We start from the raw sequence: 19,982 nt of genomic DNA on the forward strand, positions 1-19,982 counted from the left end.
ATTAAAAATTGCAGTCTGAAATACGCCAAAACTCGTAATCACTTCAAAAAATGTACATCTTTTGTTTTACTTTTCACCCGTGGAGGTCGCCATTTTTTTTAATGGTCTATTCTGTACTGGAATCTAGGGAGGAAACAGAGGAAGGCTAACTTTTCCTGAGTTGTTGCTCATCATATTGCGTTTGTCTGGTGTAATTTTAGATAGTGCCACTCTGTATCTTTATAGGCTGTAATGAAAAAACAAACAAACAAATAATTTCATGGTATTGAATTAATTTCTTTCAGTCAACTTACCTTTTGTAAGCATATCTCTTTGCATTGCCGATTTTAATTGTTCCACAATTACTGAAACTGAAGTACAAATGTGAGAAGACGTTTTAATTTCACTGCTTGTCTTCAACTTAACCAGCAGAGGGCGGATTAAGACAACCTGTTGCACAAGTTTCCTTCTGTACTTCTCTAAAACTTTATACAGTTAAAAATAGAAATAAACCACTGGAGATTGAGAATTACTTCCTCATTGCTCCATTTGAAGATTCAAAAATCTACGCACACACACACAAAAAAGTAAAAATAAATAAATAAAAAATCAAACAAGATACTTTTTTGCATTGGCTTCATCACAGAAGTAGTTATCGATGTATTATTATTTATTTATTTTTAATCCACTTCCACAATTTGTATATCAACTAAAAACAACAACTCCATTAGTTCCATTAGTTTTTTTTTATTTATTTATCAAATAGAAAGAAAATATACTCTGTTTTCCAGAATTAATAAATACAATACAAATTTTCCTTATGAACAAATGCACAATTTACAAAGTGACAACTCATGCACAGCACTGTGTACAATGAAGCCATTTATCACAGAATCGTAACCGTCATTAATATGTTCAAATCTCAATGTTAAAGTAAATCTTTTGTACACAATATTAAAATTACATTAGGTCAAGACTCCAATTCTTTGGAATAATTCACTGCTATGTGTTTGTTATTCTAATAGTTCAACAGGCCTGTAAACCTTCATCCACGGCCAGTTGTTGTTGTTCCTTTGTTACAAGCCTCTTCCTCACAATTTGATACCTAGTGAGTCATTAAACACTTCCAACATGCCGGCCATGTTGTCTCTGAACTGAGAAGGCTGGCGTCAGGAGTGTTCCCTCCGAAGATCCGCCGCCCTGCTGGCTGAAGCTTCTCTCCATCTCATGTCTGCACGTGCTGATGTTGGCCACCCTTGTCTTTATCACATACATTCCTCTGCTCTGGTACGGATGTAGTAGCGTCTTAAGTGTCTGACCGTGAGATATCTCTGTCTTGTGGTCAGGAGGTGAGCAGCATGTGTGATAAAAACCAGGCTAAAATACAAGACAAGGTGAGGGAAGTGTGAGCCAGCTGGGCTGAGCTGATGCTGTGCAGAGTGGGCGAAGGAGAGTCCGCGTGTCGCTCTATAGAAAAGATTTCCAGATGCCTGTGCTGTTCTTGATGGGTCAGCGGAGGCTCCACTGTTATATACCCGTTGATTATCCTCACATTAGGTGGTGGTGTGCTGGAGGAGGAATAAAAAAAATAGCTAATTAAAACAATTTTTTTGTCAAACCATTCAGAGTTGTCTCAGTTTGAGAAATTATTAGGATGTTTTTACTACTCACTCTGCAACTGTCTATAAGTTAATAAGATCAGGAACAGTTCCATATTCAATTTCTGCCAGAGCTGATCTTGTAGCTCTGATAACATTAAACAATACATAATCTGCATTCTATGATTATTTACATGGAAGTTTATGTAGCAAAAGACAGCTACAGGAGAAAGGTGGAGCAGAAGCTGAGAGAGAACAACATGAGGGAGGTCTGGGAAGGTGTGAGGACCATCACTGGCCTCAACACAAAGACCAGAGTCGTTGGGGGAACAATGGAGAGGGCAAACGAACTGAACAACTTCTTCAACAGGTTCAACCAGTCTGTGCCCCCCCAACCCCTCTCTCACTGCAGCCACCTCTGCTCCTTACCACACACCTCCCCACAGACAACAAAACACTGACAACCCCCCCACACACCTCAGCACAACCTCCACCCCACATCACCACAGACCAGGTCAGAGAACAGCTGAGGAAGCTCAAGCCCTGGAAAGCAGGAGGGCTGGACCAGGTGTGTCCAAGGCTGCTGAAGACCTGCGCTGCTGAACTGGGAGAGCCACTACAGCGGATCTTCAACCTCAGCCTGCAGCTAAGGGAAGTGCCCACCCTCTGGAAGACATCCTGCATCGTCCCAGTGCCCAAGAAGAACAGGCCCAGCGAGCTGAATGACTTTCGGCCCGTGGCACTCACTTCACACCTGATGAAGACGTTGGAGCGGCTCTTCCTCGGCCTCCTCAGACCTCAGGTGGAACATGCTCAGGACCTCCTGCAATTCGCCTACCAGGCAGATGTTGGTGTGGAGGATGCCATCCTCTACCTGCTGCACCGGGCCCACTCCCACCTGGATAAGGGCAGTGGCACAGTGAGGATCCTTTTCTTGGACTTCTCCAGTGCCTTTAATACAATCCAGCCCCTTCTGCTCCAGGACAAACTAAATAGCATGGGAGTGGACCAGCACCTGGTCACCTGGATCCATAGTTACCTCACCAACAGGCCGCAGTATGTCAGGCTAAAGGACACCGTGTCTGACACTGTGGTCAGCAGCACAGGAGCCCCTCAGGGCACAGTGCTGGCCCCTCTTCTCTTCACCTTGTACTCCTCTGACTTCCACTACAACTCGGAGCTGTGTCACATACAGAAGTATGCTGATGACACAGCCATAGTCGGATGTATCAGGGACGACGGAGAGGAGGAATATCGCTGTCTGGTGAGGGACTTTGCTCTCTGGTGCCACAAAAACCACCTGGAACTCAACACCTCTAAGACGAAGGAGCTGGTTATAGACTTTGGGAGGTCCAGACCAAAGCCGAGACCAGTCGTACTAGAGGGAACGGAGGTTGAGGTCGTGGGCTCCTACAAGTACCTCGGGCTGTGGCTGGACAGTAAACTGGATTGGTCAAAACACACCAGCCACCTGTACGGGAAGGTGCAGAGCAGGATGTACTTCCTGAGGAGACTGCAGTCCTTTAACATCTGCAGCAAACTGCTGTGGATGTTCTACCAGTCAGTGATCGCCAGTGTCCTCTTCTACACCGTGGTGTGCTGGGGAGGCAGCACATCCAAGAAGGACACGTCCAGACTGGACAAACTGATCAGGCGTGCCGGCTCTGTGGTCGGCATGAAGCTGGACTCTCTGGTGACGGTGGCAGAGGCGAGGACACTGAACAAACTGCTGGACATCATGGACGATAGCAGCCACCCTCTACACGCCGTCATCAGCAGCCAGAGGAGCCTGTTCAGTGACAGACTGCTGCTTCCCAAGTGCCGGACCAATAGATTCAAGAACTCCTTTGTCCCACACGCCTTCAGACTGTACAACTCCTCACTGGGGGGTCGGAGGTGACACAGGACAGAGGGAAGAAGGAGTAGTTTTTCTACAAATGTGAACTCCATATTTATCAGGCCAAACCATAAAGTGCAATATCATATCACTGGTCAATCTATCCACCAAATTGCTATAATTTCCTTTTGTGTTGTATTTATATTCTTTGTTTTGTATTTAATTTGTATTTTTTTGTATTCTTTTGTGTATGCTTACTGTGTGCCACATTTTTGCCTGTGAGCTGCTGGTAACTATAATTTCCTGAGGGAGTCTTCCCAAGGGATCAATAAAGTCAAGTCTAAGTCTAAGTCTAAGTTTATTTGCTAACTGAATCATTAATAACTCAATATAAAATGCACTTAATAAGTTCATGTTAAGCTCATTGACCAGAGTACCTCATAGACCAGGACTCCCTAGTGAATCATCTGCTACAGGTAAGACATTGACTGCTCACAACAAAATCTCCCCAAAAAAGATCTAAACTTTTTAGACCTATATCTAATTTCTTTAAAATTGAATATATTTGATGTTACAGTAGTAAGTGGCTATTGTAATGTTTATTTTAAATATGAATCTTCTTCATGGATCAGTCATTTGTAGATTAGTCAGTCACTTAGAAGTATTTATTTGGCCTTTGACAATAATTTGAAAGAACCCAGATTTTAAATAACCCTTTAGAAAGAATATTGGAGTTAACTTTGACAAGAACCTGCCAGGCAAATTCTGTTCAGTTCAGTTTATTTTCATTATGCCATTTCGCAACAAATAAACTCAATTAATAGCACAAGTATTCTAATTGATCCTAGTTTTCAAACAGTCCAGTAAGCTCAGCTTATTATTCGAATTTGTCTAAAACATTTTTAAGGAAACTCTGCTAAAAACTATTTCTGTGACATCCCTTCTTTCACAAGTACAATTTTGAAAAAGAAGAAAAACAACTGGTCTCAGAGTAAAGCTAGAAAACTGTATCATTTGTCCATTAGTTACTTATAGCCTTAAATATTGTTATCCAAAAACTCTATCTGGTTTTTCTTCTCCAGTTCTACTTATGTTGAACCTTTCAGGAGTGGCTGTTCTTCATTGACCAAACATGCTTAATGAGAATGAAGCATCACTTTAAAACCAACTTTGAAAGTAATCTGTTGGTTTCCTCAACAAAGAACTCTTTACTAATTGGCATTTTATAATCAGTCAAGTAAAACTGTGTTGTTTTATAACTGATTTGGTCTGTGAATAACTGCATCCGAATCTGATTGGATTAGATTAGGTGAAATCCATTAATTTAAACATCATTTTGACCGAACTGGGTATAAATTAAACCCGCTTGTCTTGTAAACTGTCTTGCAAATCATGCCGACATCTGTTGTGAATTGGCGCCGTGCAAGTAAGCCGAATTTAAATTAATTCAATAAAGTCCCCAACATAAGCTGGTTGGTAAAGTCTGCTTTGACTTTGATCACAGTAAACGTCTCACCTATCCCCAAAGCGAACCCACAGGTCACTGAACAGTCTGGGCCTTCCATGGCTGCGGTGGGCTTTGTGGGGCCGTTTGTGCCGTCCAAACTCCTCCAGCTGATTCAGGCTGTCGGGGAGAAGCATGTGAGGCAGCTCCTCCCCTTGCAGCCCAGGCACATCATCTGGGTCTTCCATCTCCTCCTCCAGACTGGTTGGCCAGCTGGTGGGAGTCACTGTACTGGTGTCTAAGGGCTCTTCAACAGACCTTGCCGCAGGCACTTCTGGATCTCGTTTACTCCTGGAACAGAAAAAGAGAAAGAGAGAAAAATAAAACAAGGCATGCATGGAGTCAATTATTAAAACATTTGATTGTATAAACCCCAACATAATCAGAGGTTTCACTAAAACAATTTAGCTCCACAGCTAATAGGAAATGGGAGTGATTTTTTTTTGTGTGTAGCTCTACGCTTTCCTACAAGTTTTAACCTGCAGCTAGTGAATGTTATTTCTTAGTGGTTTCTGACCACTCAGTCACTTTCCTCGTCAAATACCCCAATTTGAATCAAGGACATGAACACCACAAGAAAACCCTCACTCTATTAATGATACCCGGAGTGGCTTAAATACAAAGCAGCCAACATTAGAGAAATGTTCAACATTTGTGCTTGCCATATTTTGTCTACCAAGACAAACAATTTGACCAAAAAAAGACCACCCAGAATCTTCCCTGAAAAACTCAACGTACTGATCTTTCTGACATTCTCTTTTTATGTTCGTTTCTTTTAGTATCCAAGGCATTACAGTTTAAAATCAATGAACAATTAGCTGAATTAAAAAAATACTTTATTGGACGCAAAGGGAAGTTAATTAAATGAAACTTAATTAAGAATTCTTCCTTACAGTGCAGATGTTAAACACTAATATTGCTAAAGAAAATTTTGTGTCAATTGAGACACATACTTTCTATAAAAGTTGCTTGCAGGGGTCTGCAGGAGGAAATTTTTGGAGCTTTCTTCTCTTGTGATGTGTCTCACTTTGAAGTGCTTTACAGTAATTAAGATGAATCCACATAAAACTGCACAATCATCTGTGTTATTTATTGTTATTAAAGAAAATGAGCCTACTTTGTGATTTTATCTGGAGGTGAAAGAACATGGTATGATATAAGCATCATATTTGAAGAACGCAAATGGAGCCTTTTCACTTATCAAGGAAATCAATAAATTCATGCAAGTGAGAGGAATTTCTATCTTAGTGGCTCAGTCAGCAGTGTCATATCTCCAGCCCTGCTGTTGAGTTACTGTGAAGCCAAACCCAGTTTCAAATTGTTCTGTCTGTCATAAGGTAGGTAGCATTACTGCTCTTTAGGTTATTTCTTGACACAATCCAGGTATCAGGGTTACAACTTTCAGGAACGCCTGTCATGCATCTAGAAGTACACATGATATTGTATCATCTCACATCAGGAAGGTGCAAATATATCTTTGCATGCATGTGTGGGTTTTGTGACCACAGCAAGTTAACTCACTCGTTAACTTTAACAACATAAACCACCAATGAATAAAGCCTTCAATTGTACAGAGAGGGTTAGGAGGGTTAGTTTTGATGCTTTAATTCGCAAAGATTAATTCTCTAAATTGATGAACGCTATTGTTTTTATGACAGCGACATGATTATTCCTGTTTTACCTTGCTTTTATTTTTGTCTTACTCCGACTTAAGTTGCTTTTGATATCATTTTATGGGCAGATGGATTAAGGCCCACGGTAATAGGGAAGCTGCAGAATGCCAAGACCTGGAGGTAGACAAACTCAAACACTGGCTGGCAGAAAGTTTTTGCAAAGACTCTCAGCCAAGCCAACTCCAATTTTCTGTGAGGTTCTTGCATGTAGTGAACATCTGAGAGCTTAAGTGTGTGCAGCACTGGCCCTCCTTGGCAGTGTATATCATTCTACTCACTCCTGCAAGCACGTGTGTGGGCATGTGCTCATGTGTTGTGGTGAGAACAAGCAGAACAACTGCTGGCAGCTTGCTTTTGCAACATTAGAGCAGAGGGTGGTGAAGAAGAGATGGACTAAAGTGATGGAGGTGATGATGTTTAAAAGTATTCCAACATAGCTGAGTTGAATTTGTTACTTATCTCAGTTTGGGTTGTATTTGTCCACAAAGAGCTGTTATTAATCTACAGTCTAGATAACTCAGCTGTCGAGAATTAAATAAGTAAAACCAAGCTGCAATGCATTAAAAAAACACAGAAAAAAAAACAAACAAAAAAAAAAACAAAAAAAAAACTTTTGACCTTTTTTCCTATTTCGTCACCTGGCAGCAACAAACAATCTGAAAATCTGGGGAGCATATGTTTTTAGCCCACTGGAATAAATACTTTTGTAACGTTGCTTTTCTCTGATATAACAGCTGCAAGTCTTTTGGGGTATATCACCTTTACACATCTAGAGACTGAACTTTACGACCAGTTTTCTTTGCATGATTGCTGAAGCACAGCATGACTGTGTCTGTCGTTCATACGCAGGAATAGATTTTGACAAATACCAGTCTGTTGTAACCTCAGCTTGAATGATTAGGGGCATGGTCCCAAAGGCCCCACTTCCTTTTCCCTGCTAGAGAATTCCCACAGCAAGATTCAGCCACCACCATGTTTTACTCTGGGTAAGGTACATTCAAGCTGATATACTGTATCAACACATTGTATTTTGTAGTCAAAAGTAAGTACTACTCAAGATACAATTTTCTAACCAGAGTAACATCTTTTCTATTGCTCCTCCAGAGTTGCTGTGATCTTTTGAAAGCTTGTCTGATTTAAGCCCTCCTTGTCTAGTTTATTGGTTTAGTTAGATGGGTATGTCTTGTTGGGTTTGCGCTTATGTCACACTCATCATTTTTGGATGATGGATGAAGCGGTGCTTTGTGGGATGTTCAAAGCTCTGGATATGATTAAATAGCTTAAACCCTCTTCAAAGTTCTCCACAATGTTATGTCTGACATATCTGCTGTTTTCCTTGGTCATTCTAATGCTGATTTTTCATTAATGTTCTCCAAAATACGTTTGAGATCTTCAAATAACAGCTCTAATTTTCTGATGAATGTTCTGTATTACTGTGAAGTGTAGGATTTGTTTACCACACAGTTAATTGCCCTTTTACCTTACTTACTCTGTAACTTGTTCATGATGGTCAGCGAGAAGGTGAACAATTTCATAACCGTCTAGCTTGAGTATATCCAGCACACTGTGGTTTCCAAGGAAGTGACCTAAAAGTGGAAAAAAGCAAAAAAGTAATGGGAAAATGCACTTTATAAACAACTTGTAACAATGTTCTCGTTTTATCTTAATGACAGAATATTGCTTGATGGAAATTAAAAAAGGCTCAGAAGACATTCCTGTATGAAACAATCGACACATTTTCAGGATTGATAATGCATTTTCCACATGTTTCTCTCTTTATCAATAATAATAAAATGTCTGCGCTCTTCATGAGCTCTTCTACCTCAGCCACTGGTATTGGGATTAAGGGAAGTTGGACTCCATTCAACTATCAATACACAATATATTACTAATTTGCAGTTTGTATGTATAACACATGAAAAACTGTATTATCAAATGTTGCAAGTGATTCTTTGCAATAGCAAAAATCATTGACTGATGTAGCAATGAATATTGTACTAAATATAATGCATGTCTAAAAGGTGCCTTCCTACTATGTGAACCATCGCGCGTTTTATGTAGTTCTGTCCAAACAATTTTAGCTGAAAGTCAGCATTCTCAAAATCATGTTCTGTATCTTTTTTTCACAGAGGGCTTTTTTGGTCTTTATAACATTCTGTTCATCTTTCATACACTATAAGATTTAAAGAAACCGCAAACTGGTAAAAAAATAAAAAATAAAAAATAAAGAACTCTTCAATTTAACAGATTATCTGATCATTGCCACAGAAAGCAAGCATTCTCTGATTAAGCAAGAGAGTCGGCATGTCAATATAGCTGTCAAATTTAAGGAAGAACCTTTAGGTGGGACAAAAAGAGCTCATGTCACTCCTGTTTTAAACTTCACACTTGTTAGAGAATAATTGTCTTTCAAATAATTCTTACAAGGTGACTAAATCTGTACGGATTTTAGGAAAAAAATATTGCTTTAACAAACAATTTTAGATTTTGTTAGTGAGAAAAAGCAGAGAAGCTTTCAAATGCAGAGAGTGTTCAGTTGCAGTCATGCCATATATCTGCTGGGCTTACTTGTTGTTTGGTAATGACCCCACATTGTTGACACTCAACCTCTCACCTTCCCTCCAATCATCCATCACTTTCAGTCACCTTGTCTGTGATTCCCTCAGTCTAACATCAAACAGGCAGGCCTCAGACACACACTGATGAAAGCTTTTTTTTTATTTCTGCCGTCGGCCGATAATCCTGCATGTCACTCAACTCAGCAATAAGCCGTTCTTTAGCCTGACATCACCTTTGCAAGCACACATGCTCTATGAGAGGAATTCATATTTGTGCTCACACAAAGGAATTCGCTCTCTCACTCACACACCTCGGCTCTCTCCAGCAACTTATTAACAACATGCTGACAATAATCAAGCCTCTTATTTGCTTTCTGTCAGGGCCCTCTGCTCCCACTCAGCTCTCCACCTCCTGTCAATTTTATCATTATAATGTTCCCAATCATTCCTGAAAGTCAATGAGAGAAACATGCAGCGTTACACTTTCTTGGCAGGCAAGTTCAAAGGCAGTCCAAGACGAGGCCACGGAGTCAGAGGAGGCTGCTAACAGCAGTGTCGGCAAGATCAGATGGGATTACACAGAGGACCGAGTGTGAGGTTTTGTCTTGGTGAAAGTGATTCTGTCTATTTATGTATAAATGTGTATGAAAGTGGCTTCTTAATCTGCTGGGCAATATAAACCAAGGGTAAAATTAGGTAATTTTCTCAGTTATTGCCGTGTTTTCTTTATGACATTCATACTGAAAAAGTTAAAGCAATAAACTTTATTAAAAACAGTTGCACTGTTAATGGCAAACATTTGACAGCAGTGAAAGGTTGTTTTCATTCGTAGCACTGGAGCAACATAGCAAAAGAAGTAGAGCTAGAAACTGCTTCTCGATGAATATAATTGGTATTATATTTTATACCAGATTGGTATTTCTATCGCAGAAATACCAATCTGGTATCACTTGCATCTCACTGAGATTTCCGCTGTGGATAATGACACTGCATCACCAACGTCAGCATCTCTTCACAAGGTCTTTGGCTTTTGTTCAGGGATTGATTTGCACATTTATATGTTCATCTGTGGGACACAGAACTCGCTTTTTTTTCTGAGCGGTACGATCGTTGGACCAGATGTATGCAGCTGCACAATTATCTTCCTGATTTCTGAATCTTGGCTGATTTCTTTTGACCTTCCCATCTTGTCAAAAAAAGAAACCAACCTGTCCCTGCTATGGTCTTAAAACAACTCCACAGGTGTTCCACCAATTAACTCAAATGTGCTACATAACCTATCAGACAATTGTAAAGGGACACCAAAAGGTTTGACCCAAGTGATGGTGTTTAAAAAAATTATCCCTGACCAAATGTATGTAAGTTTCTAAATTCGAAGAAAGCTACAAAAAAGCCTTTAAAAAATGCTATTTCTAAATTCTCCAATAATATGCAAATAGAAATAATTTTAGTAATTCTAACCAACTTAAAACAGGAGAAGTTTGGCCTGATTTGATTTCCGACAACGAGGAAAAAAATGTGTATACGTCTTTTTATTCACTTTACGTAAATGTCTAGTTTATGTAAAGTGATGTAAAGTGATAAAATGTATCAAGATTTGATGCAAAAATTTACTTTATCTGAAAGTTATTTCTCTGTTACCCCAGAAGCTACAAAGAAATCTTTGAGAAACATCCTACCATCATATTCTCCTTTTTTATTCAAAAGACTACTTGTCTTACTCACTGAGGCAACTTTAACCTATATAACCTTTTTCACAGGTTGAAAGCAAGTCTGAAAGTTTGACATGAAGACAATTTACCATTAAAACATAAAGTGTGAAATAAATATTCTAATTACAGACATTAGAAAAGTGAAACTTCACGATTTTGTGTTGTATTCAGACTACCCAAATGCAGATAAAAACAAACTTAACAATATGGAACAATTTCTAATATTAGTAAAAGGCCACTATTATAAAAGACTATTTAAGAAAAAAAAACAGCTTTTGGTCACTAAAGGTTCACCTCACCTACATAATAGCTTTTTTTTTTTTTTTAGTAAAAGCTGTTAATAAAAAAATATTTCCTCCACCATGTTCCTCCAAACCCTTGTAGGGTTTCAGACGGTCCACATTGTTCATTGTGATGGTTTGTTATGTTCAGGATCATTAACATGCACCCCGTCCTTGAAAAACCTTCTGTACTCATAAACAAAATTGGTAAACAATGACAAATCTCTGGTCTGGGTCTCGACTCAAAACAAAACACAATCAAGCCGTCCTGGTCAGGGTGAAAAAAAAACCCACTTCTAAAAATTTATGTTTGAACTAACATTTGAGGGATTACATGGTTCTCCTTGATTTGATGCAATTTGTCAAAGCAAACAGCTGTGTCCGAGTTTCGTACAGATCTGGTATTTTGGAAAAGAACAAGAAATACACACTAGCTTTTCATCTTGCAACAGTGGCAAACGTTTTCGTTCTTACGTAGTTTTCTTCCCTATATGTGAAGGAGTTAGAAATAAAAACTCCTGAATGTGCATGGGTGGATGAGCTTGTGTGTTTGTTAGTGAAGTGTCCAGACGGTAAATTGTGGTGCGTCAGAAGCAGAGAGTAGACCCAACAAACAATTTCACTTGTCAAGATGTAATAAGAAGTCAGCTGATCCCTAATGGCACCTCTGCCCTATTTGGCTGGAAAGATTAAACAATAAAAAATAAACTGCTTGTTCCAGTAAAATCTACAGTGACAGATCCATAGTTGTAATCTTTCACTTAGAAAATTTTATTAAAACCCAACTAAAAGTATTTTGTTTCTCTGAAATTGTGTTGGTCTATGTTTGGCATTGGCCACATTGCTGTAATACCTCTTTAAAAAAACAACAACAACAACAACTGGTAATTTAATCTATAAAGAGTATTATTTTTAATTGCTGATTTATTTGTTTTTTGTGAGTCATGGTGGGGATTGGCATATAAAACAACATCTTGGGAGGCTGAATCTTGTTTTACAAAACGATTAAAAGGGCATAATATAAAACTTCAGTTTTAAGCTTAGTTTTATGAAATGAGGGCAGTCATTAAACTGAATTGCCCTTGCTGGTATAATTGGGCAGTCTAAATATTATCCACCACAACCAAATAAAAGGTGTGTTTGTTATGTTGTTATGCTGAATCCCCAAAGACTGCATTACCCAAACCAAACCAAAGGCCACCACCATGACAAGAAGAAGCAGGAGATGCCCGACAAATTTCCTGTCAAACAAACCTGTTGGTTGAATCAGTTTTGCCTTAAAATTTCAACCTGCCAGGGGTTTGGGTAATTTGACCTAAAGATCGAAGAAGAATGTAAAGCAGACATTAAAACACCACAACATAACACATCTTGTCAGAATAGAAACACTGAAACTGTGTTGCAGTTTAAAATATTAAAAATGATCAAGTAAAATCAAGCTCTTTACAATTTGTTTTAAGTCTTATTGTTCTTTTTTAATATATCCCAGAATAATCCATTTATTCTATTATAGTTTTCCTTTATTTCCATAGGGGACAGTAATTCTGTAAATACTGTTTCATAACAATATTTCACAATGTAAATTTAATTGTGATTTTTGGATATAGTGCATGGTGCAGATCTCTCTTGTGTCCTGAGGGTCTGTTTTTCCAGCAGTTTTAGTAGTTTGTAGATGTTGTTTCTCTGCGAATGGCAGGTTTGTAGGTTCATGGCGTATGAACTGCTGGACCAGACATCGTTTATTGTATCCTCATCAGTATCATCATGGTGGTTAATCTTTCCAGTAAGCTGTGGCTCTGCACCAGGCAAATTGCGGCAACAAACCACTTACAACTTCTTTCACATATCAGTCAACCTCTGATTTTTCCTGCCAATTTGCTGTCATCACTATTTCAGCAGATATACTTCATGTTTGCTTAAAAAATATTTGGTCACGAGGCGCAATTATGTCTTTTTGCATCGCATGCCACTTAAACCAAGATTTTTCTTATCTGCCGCTCCAGGGAACAGAGTTAATGACCCAGCGACTCCTCAGTTTAAAAACCTTTCCATCTTGATCCGATCTTACATTGGTGGTCTAGCACACTTCATCTGTGTGCTGTGACTGGAAGCATTTTTTGACCGAGTTCAGTGTCATTATGTCTGGTGTTACAGACATATTTCTCTGAAAAACTACTTGCTGTTGTCAATCCGGTAATTGCACAGTGTTCATACCGGTTAAGCTTTTTCACATTTTGCCACAACCACAAACTTTGATTTATTCTATTGTGATTTTCTGTGATACACCAACATGAAGCCGCACATCATTTTCAAGTAGAAGAACTAGAATGCAGGATTCTCAACCGCTTGTTTTGTTAATTTAAGTCTGAAAAGTATCGCCTGCATTTGTATTAAACTCTGACACCCCTCTGGAAAAAATTGTTCAACTTCTGAAATTGAACTCATGAATTGTCTTTATAGGTCCTCTAATTATAAGATAAACGTTGTGTGTAAAAGTCTGTGGAATTTAATCCTACTATAACTCCAGCTGTTTTATGAAGGCCTAAAAGATTTCCAAGTGAACGTAAAAGCAACAGGACTCAAGAAGTCCAAGGAGACAGGTTGTTGATGAAGTCATAGAAAGATTTAAGATAGGATCACGTTACAGAAGAATATTCCACATTTTGAGCATTCCACAACACAAAGTTCAACAGGCATCAGAGAGTGAAAACAATATGGTAAAACTGCAAACCTGTCACAACCTATCTCTCTATCTAAAGTACTAATCAGGTGTTGGGAACAATATGCTGAGTAAGATTTTCTTCGATTGGTACAGCAAAGCTGGACAATGCATTAAAAGGTCCAGTATTGTAATACTTTTTTTCAGTTTCCATTCAAGTTTCCATTCAAGTTGTTGGTAAATATTTCACAACACTCCACTGAAAAATGTCATTTTAATTCCCATGTATGCTGGTCTTTGGTTACATTTTTACAGTGTAACTCCAAGCGAGTCAATAAACCTTTTACAAGCAGCAGCTCTTCAGAGAAACCGTAACATTTTTGTAGTGATTAGATCACATGTTTCACATCTCCAGTGATTATTGTTTCTGACACCAGCACTTTTTGAAACCAGGTGTCAGAGTGAAACCTTTTGGACTAATGGGATGGAAGCACATCCATGTTTTGAAGATTGTTGCGCCATATAGTGGCTCGACATGACACCTAAGGATTCAAGGAATCTTTGCAGTCTTGTCTAAATGTGGAACTTTTCCCAATAAACATCCGAAAACACCGGCAGTTTCCAGACAGCGGTCTTGCGCAAACATAGCCTCCATCTCCATGCTTATCTGTTCTTCAGTCAGTTCATCGTGCTTGCGAACATTTCCTTTTGAAATGTGCAGGTGGAACTACAAAGCAACAGTGGAGAGAATAGAAGAAAGAGCAAATGAAAAAAAGAAAAATAATTAGTCATCTGAGGTTCATCCAAGTGTGAAGAAAACCGGATGAGAACGATATGTATTTTGTTGTTTTTCACAAAGCAAATGTGTTTGCAATTAGACCATGTAAACACTGTAGCAACTGATATGTCGGTTGGTTTAGAAAATCCCACAAGCCTTTGCACACAGACCACCTCACATGAAAATTGCACAAACAAATAGCAGAGTAAGAGGGAAAGACAGGGTTCAGGCTAGCAGAATTATTACTACAGTTATATGGGATAAAAAAAAAAAAAGAAGAAAGAAACAAAACTGTAAACAGTAGAGATATAGTCCGGTCATAAACTAAGAGAAAAATGCAATAGTGGGAACCATCCACCACACTGAAACTACATGTTTGGTACTGTTACTATATCATTGTTCAAAGCTCTTTTCTTGGCAGAAATTAAAGGAAGACAAAACTGAGAACAGAAAAAGGAGACAAGTCCAGTGAACTGAGGGAAAAACGTTTCTATAGATTTGACGTGGGTTTGCACCTCTTTAGGGTTATTTGAAAATGTCTCATCTATGTCCAGACAGAGATGATGAGGGGAAAATTCCTCTAATTTCTAAGTGTTTCCCAATGTGTATGTAGGTGTTAAAGAGGTAGTAAAATAAATACATCAAATGTATTGGACCACCATGAATCACCACAGGAGTATCAAAGCCTTTGCAAATGCAATTTACAAGTCTCTGAAGTCAAGCAGGCACTGCAGCCAGTTGCGGTACTTTTCACTGCCTTCAGTGACATTTCAGCCACTTTGGTCATTTTTTTATGTTTGTTTGATCGAGTACATTGGCTCAATGTAGTGACTTTTTTTCCTCATGTTTGATTATATATATACACACTTCTCCATGGTGGCTATGGCCGACAGCGGTTTTAAGCCAACTGGATGTTTGGAGGTTTGGTTTTTAGCCCTTCCTTTTGTTTTTGGTGAAGATGCAGAATATAATAGAGAGCCAGTATATAAATAGCAAAAGTGTAGTGTGAGGACGTGTGTGAAATCAAAACAGACAGTAAGGGAATATGACATTTCCAAAAATGACATTACATAAGCTTCTAAAATCACAAATTTAGCTTATTAAATCAAATTGAAATCCATTTGTTTCCTCTGGTTTCATTTCATTTTCTACCATGTACCATGTAAATTAATTAAACTGCACATTTAAAGGGATGACATGATGTGATGAGTAGGTCTGCTGTTTCATGGCATAAAATGTGAATTTCAGATTTCAGTGAAGTATGAAGACTTATTTCCAGCTGGTCCAACTAGGTGAAAAACATCAACATTTTAAGCCGGTATAAAAAATAAAAAAATGAGAATCTTCACATTTTTGTTCCACACTGTGTCTCTCATTTTGTTTATCTTTGTAAATGTGTAACCTTTTATTAGAAACACTGAGAAATGTAACATTTCAGAGATTATGGTTTAGGCAGCAGCAAACTTGTACCATAATCACAGGGTTGATGGTTTCTGCTCCAGCACTGGCCCCTGTAGATGGTATGACAGCTTGTATGCACAGCAACATTTTGGATCAGTTATCTAATGTTAGAATATTTCTAATGTATCAGTCCAGAAATGTGCAGTCCTAGGCACAGCCAAGATACTGCGAAGGACCCTCAAGCTCCCAGGCCTCTGGTAGAGGACCCGAGCTCAGAGGATAAGAACCACCCGCGGTGGGTGAGATGGGAATTTTTTAAATAAAATTTCTGACACTAGAGGAAAACCCTTTATCAGACAGCATGAAACAAAATGATCTTACATGGTTCTTTAAAAATATATTTCTATATTAGCATCACTTTACACCATTAACCCAGTATTAATGCAAGTGCAGTATAATATGAATCATTGCAATCAATATCTAAAGCTTGCTTCAAGAATACTTGTTCTAATGCATGCCTTTTTTGTTTGCAAAAGACTTGGTCATGAAACCGCAAATGTGCTAACCTTGCTGTTAGAAGCAGTCAATAATTTGTACACCTGTTTGTGTTGTATGAAAAAGTTTCTTTATGACTAACTATGTGTTGTACCCCCACATTTTCCTTTGCAGAAGGCATGAGTAATGCAACAAAGATTTTAATAAGCCCAGCACCCCTGTGCCTTGCAGTGAACTTCCATGTATAGTTTAACAGCACTGGGCTCCCTCTATAAATCACACATGAGCGTTTCTATTAACAGAGCAGAGCTGCAGAAACAACTGCCCCCATAGTTCTGATGCCTTTCACATCAAGTGTGAGTCTAAAGAACTATAATCCACATTTCAGAATCGTGCTGGATTTCTTTAAAAGCATAAATGGGTATTTGCCAAACAGCCCCATTCACCATCGGTCTTCTGTCACCCATTCCTCATCTCAGTAATGACTTCATTTCCTTTCCATGCGGCAAGGCGTAAGTCTGTCCCATTGCACCGCAGTGAGGGTTTATGAATGACAAGCATTGATGGAGCATACATGTGCATGTTCTGGTTGAAGTTCTGGTCAAAGACAGATCAGGAGAGCTACAGGGATCACGTCCTGGGGCATGAAACACATGCCCCAGGACGTGTTTCTGGGGCAGTGTCAAGACATGGTGGTCTTGATACTGGTCTCTGTAAAAACAAAACCTGGTGGAACGGCTCAGTCGCCCATTGTTGGGGACTTGGGAATCCTCTACGTTTAAATATTTAGACTGAACTTGCTGCTTCCGTCTGGACAGGGACAAGGAATTAAAAGGAAATAGAAAAGAAAACATTAAGTGGAACTCCACATATTGAAATAAAAATTGTATGTCTTTATTTCGCAGGTGAAAATAAATGAAGACGACTTCAGGTTTTCAAATAAGCACACATTTTGAAAGTATTTGTTATATATAGTATGAATATCCTTCACATTTCTAAGCAGTTTTTCAAACGGGACCAAAACATACATTTGTCTTCAGAGCTCTTGAAGGAGGCGGAGTGATGCGTTACATCTTTGTGGTCAAACACCACAACCCTCAGTGCTCTGTTTTGGAGATTCCAATCAGGATTGCCAGGTAGAAGCATTTTTTGTTTATTAAAGTTGTGCATAATTTTGGAGAGCTGAAACATGATATAATAACTTAAATTTTCAGCACTGTGTCATAACTCCATTCAACAGGTGGAAAGTCATAGTGTTGAAGTTTTTTCCTTCATAATTGTGCATAATTTAAATCAGAATTGTGGTCAAGAAATTCTATGAATAAAAAAACAAATATTTTAGATTTTTCCTTCATTTGACATTTATAAATACATTTATTAAGTTAGTCTAAATATAGCCTTTAATAGGAAATAAATACCGTAATGAAAGAACATGTGACATCTGCCCTCTGCTTTTTATTTTTTTCCTTTTTCACTTATTACTGCCTTTTTCCTCTGTTATAATTTTAATTAGAAATCAAATGCAGGCCTCAATTGCACAAACATATTTCTGTTTGAGGTGTTCAGGAATGTGGCTGTGAATTTAACCAACTATAAGTATGTGGGTTTTTTTTTTTCTTTTGTGTTTTTCTTTCAAGTTGTATCGGCCCCGGCTAAATCCAATGTATCACATTAGCTGTTTTTCACAGCCTGCAGACCACCTGGTTTTTATTCTTCCCCTTTAATCAGGATCTGATTTACACCTGGGACAACAGGTGGATGCAGTTAAGGAACAGGTCCCTGTTGCAGCAGATGTAATTTCTGCTGAGAGCATGTAGACCCGTTTAAATACTAGAAAAGAGCCTGAAGCGACCACTGTGGGTTTAATGTTGCATCAAATTTGCCGGGCAATAACATGTATTTTCACTTCCAAATGAAGCGCGAAATCTTCAAACAACCTAATGAGCTGTACTGATTTAATTATAGAGACAAATCTAATCAGTGCAGTAAAGAGTTACCAAAATACACAAAACCCAAAGCTTATGTTTCTTAAAATGCACAAGATCTGAGCTCAAATGTAGCAGAGGCAGCAACTTACATTTGAGCTCAGATCTGCAGGGTTGAAGTGAACACCAGAGGAATCTGTCTATCATTACCATTCACGACAGAATCTGGTATGGAGAACTACCTGGAATCCAGCAGAGCATATATGGAGTGATTGACAGCGATAACACCCTCCACCTGGCTCTGATTGTTTTTCTGACTGTGTATTTCTGCAGGTAGTTAGCAAGGAGGCAGAGGAGTTTGATCTATTCACAGATTGTCTCATCTTATACTGTCACAACATAGCGACGGTTTTAACAAATATGTAAAAAAAAGAGCATGTTGTTTATAAAAGTTATACACTGCAGCTTGATGATAAAGTGTAAGACTGTTTTTTCATAAAAATATTTTTTTAAGTTTTAGAAATTTATCACAGAAATAACTAAAACCTGTAAGTATAATTTCTGAAATTAAGGCAAAATTGTTTTGCACAATTTGTTTCTGACTAAGTTACAGGTTGAAGAGCAGTTTTGAACATGGTTTCAAATTTCCTAATAAAATCTAAAACTTGGGAATTATTTGTAATTTTTGCCTTTTACTCTGATGACCCAAAATACAGTTTAGTGGCACTTCCCAATTGTTCTAATTGATAGTTCGCATGGCCATCAATGACGGCGGACAAACGGTTTTTCTGTAATGGTCAGTTGTTTCTCAATTAATTCAATGAGTACAGTGAAGTCATTCTGACAAAATTCTTTAAAACATGTTGGGTGTTGGAGAAACACTAAATCTCCCTACAGCAGAGGTGCATATTATACTGATACTGCAATCATAAATCCCAATACTTTATTATCTTAAATATTGCATAGCAGCAATTCAAGGCTTCCCTCAAGTTTCTGATGTGGAGTTATTTAACATGCATACCTAGATTTTTGGAAACCAAAGCACACAACACATCCAGATGTCCATGAGGAAGACAAACGTAGACAACTCGTCATGCATGTTTCTGCCAGAATTTGTAATATCACAGCTTATTCCCAAAAGGCATTTCCATTTTTCACCTAAAAAGCCTTGGAAGGTTTTTTTTTTTTTTTTTTTTTTTTTTTAAATATTGCTATTTCCGCCAATCTTTTCCAGCACACTACTTCAAAGAGAGCAGAAGATGTTAATGGAAAACATGAGTGTCACACCTTGACCACATGTCCAAACCAATTTGTTCAAAAGATTCACACTCCAAACACATCACTTAAGAAATGAATTCACTGGTCTTTAAGCTGCAGTTCAACTCTGACACTGGAGCTGGATAGACAATTACCCCCTTAGAAAACAAAGTCAAACAATAAACTCTAGATGCACTGCACAAAAATAAAACCTGGGCAGATCTATAACATTTTCTACATACACAAAATAATCCTCTCAAATATTGATCACACATCTCTCTAATCTGTGATATGCTCCACCTGGGATGTGGCATATGCACAGGTC

The 19,982-nt window shown here is 38.4% G+C and overlaps 1 protein-coding gene across 1 annotated transcript in view; it reads right to left on the bottom strand.

Moving 5' to 3' along the window:
* Nucleotides 1-686: 686 nt before the first annotated feature.
* Nucleotides 687-19,982, bottom strand: part of trabd2b (TraB domain containing 2B) — a 74,851-nt gene continuing 55,555 nt past the window's right edge. Inside the window, exons 5-7 of the mRNA XM_055058584.1 lie at nt 8,081-8,177; nt 4,931-5,209; nt 687-1,547 (exon numbers count right to left, since the gene is read on the bottom strand). Of these exons, the coding sequence (XP_054914559.1) occupies nt 1,322-1,547; nt 4,931-5,209; nt 8,081-8,177 (602 nt within the window). The 3' untranslated portion in view covers nt 687-1,321. The remainder of the gene's footprint in view (nt 1,548-4,930; nt 5,210-8,080; nt 8,178-19,982) is intronic.

Source organism: Poeciliopsis prolifica, unplaced genomic scaffold, assembly GCF_027474105.1.
Source record: "Poeciliopsis prolifica strain line A6 unplaced genomic scaffold, Auburn_PproV2 SCAFFOLD002, whole genome shotgun sequence".
NCBI lineage: Eukaryota > Metazoa > Chordata > Actinopteri > Cyprinodontiformes > Poeciliidae > Poeciliopsis > Poeciliopsis prolifica.